Source organism: Prunus persica, chromosome G6, assembly GCF_000346465.2.
Source record: "Prunus persica cultivar Lovell chromosome G6, Prunus_persica_NCBIv2, whole genome shotgun sequence".
Lineage (NCBI taxonomy): Eukaryota > Viridiplantae > Streptophyta > Magnoliopsida > Rosales > Rosaceae > Prunus > Prunus persica.
Window position 1 is genome coordinate 24,096,070 of NC_034014.1, and position 2,413 is coordinate 24,098,482.

Below are 2,413 nucleotides of genomic sequence, written 5' to 3' on the forward strand. Positions count from 1 at the left end.
AAACAGAGAAATATATTAGTTAGTTTGAACATTGCAAGAGCTAACAGTGTTACCACATGAAGCAGAGTAAAACTACAATGCATAAAAATACTCAGATGCAGGGTATGAACAGTATAGAAACTGTTCATACCACTCAATGGAAGTCAACAAACAGTATAACAATTGTTCATACCACTAACTGGAAGTCAACAACTACAGCATTTACATTTGCATACCTATACTGTTCATACTACTCAATGGAAGTCAACAACTAAATCATTTACATTACATACCTTTATTCCCATTCTTTGCAGTAGCTCCTAGAAGAGTACCCTTGTACTTGTTTGTAACGAAAGTACCATCAATAAACAGCATAGGCCTACACCATCGAAAACCATCAATGGAGGCCTTATAACATATAAAGATCCGCTGGAAACGAGAACCATCCTCGCCACAGTCAAGCACACAATGAGACCCGACATTGCTGGCCTTCAAAACATCAACATACCAAGGCAGGTGAGCATAAGACAACTCCTCATCACCATGTAAATCCTTAGTAGCTGACTCCTTCCCATACCACGCAACATGATAAGGGACATCCAATCCATAATTTTCTTTCAAATCAGTAATTAGCTCAATAGGCCTTACCAAAGGATTGCTACGAACTTTATCTTTGACAATTGAAGACACCAAACGAGACCCCATTGCCTTATTTCTCTTCTCACGGATCAAACCACTACAACTGTGTACATTATTTAAATTCTTAATGTAGAAAAATCCATTTACATTGGACTTAACAGCATGCACATTCCACTCACAGCCATTTGATTCCTTCTTAGCACACACAGCAGTAACACGACGAGGCTCATTCTTCAAATACTTCATCTTAAAACCATTCTCAATCGCGTACTTAGCCAACTTATCACGGAATTCACAAACTCCAGCCTCAAACTTCTGACCCTCATGAGTAATATAACCCTCCCAATCAGTAGACAAATATTTACGCCCTCCACAACTACCATATTTGCCTAAATATTCATTTCCAAACTCACTGCTAATACCATAAAAATCCATACTCAAACAAGAAGAAGAAGCAGCACTTGAATCAACAATACTACCAGTTTGACTTGAATCTTTACATGTATCCTCATATTGTGCAAAACTGTAATTGTTAGGAGCAGACTCCAACAAAAAAGGAGAAGCAATCATGTTCGTATTAACAGTTTGAACATGATTCACTACAGCCTTATCCCTAACAGCAATGTGAATTAATTGATCCTTCATCAGTCCACATACCATAAACATGATTTTCAAATCATCGTCCGATTCCAACAAACAATTGGAGCAATCCATAAAAGAGTACCTCAACTCAAAATGACCTAACTTAAGCTTAAACCTACTACACAACTCGTTGGACAACCAATCAAAAGTAGTAGTTGAAGACAAAATAAGCATTAAAGTTCCAGCACCATAGGTGCACTTCGCCACTCTCGAATCATCCATATATATCTCTACAAAAAAACAACAAACAAAACAAAAATGACTACTAGTAATAACAGTGGATGCCGAGTGCATTAACAATGAATTATAGTCGACTCAAAAACCAATAGCGCATAAACAGAAAAAACACGAATATACTCAGATTCAACTGAAAAAGCATACCTCAATTAAATCGAATAACACAAATTTTTCACCACAGCTCAAACCAAAACACAAGAGCAAATCCACAATCAAAACGAATCTGAAATCAATCCAAATTATAAACAAAAAGAAACGAAAACCTAATCAGCAACTTAATTAATCGAGCATCAAATCACCAAAAAGCAGACTACAATATAATCGAATACCTCCAAAATCGAATATGAATTCACAAGAAAAAATCGAATACCTCAAAAATCGAAGATCACAGATCTCACCAAGCTCCAATCGAGTCTCATGCAGCGCATATCAATCCAAAAATCACCAAATCAAACAAGAAAGAAAAAGAAATTGAAGCAATAGAACTCCAATCTACGCCATACTAAGCTCAGAAGAATCGAAAAAGAAGATCTGGAACCACATCATACTGAGCTTCGTTCGAAGAGGTGAACGAAACTCGTTTCGTTCAAAGAGATGAACGAAGCTTCCTTCGTTCGAAGAAGTGAACGAAGCTCGCTTGGAATATTCGATCTGCTGAGGCTGCCAAACAGGTTTCTGTTACGAGGTCACCAACGTAAATTTCAAGAAATTCCTATCCTAGGCTGGCGAGTTTTGGGCATGTTTCAAAATATTCGAACCAAGAAGGTCAAAAACGTAATCTAACATAGAAAATAAAATACAAGAATAGACAGCTTTCTACATTGGGTGTGTTTTGGGGTGTGTTTATATGTGATTAAGATCATGTAAGGGATATTTATAGTTTCATGTCTACATTGGGTGATTCACTAATTTTGTA

The 2,413-nt window shown here is 36.8% G+C and overlaps 1 protein-coding gene across 1 annotated transcript in view; it reads right to left on the reverse strand.

Moving 5' to 3' along the window:
- LOC109949735 overlaps window positions 1-864 on the reverse strand; it is a 2,000-nt gene extending 1,136 nt beyond the window's left edge. Inside the window, exons 1-2 of the mRNA XM_020565859.1 lie at window positions 273-864; window positions 54-72 (exon numbers count right to left, since the gene is read on the reverse strand). Of these exons, the coding sequence (XP_020421448.1) occupies window positions 54-72; window positions 273-864 (611 nt within the window). The remainder of the gene's footprint in view (window positions 1-53; window positions 73-272) is intronic.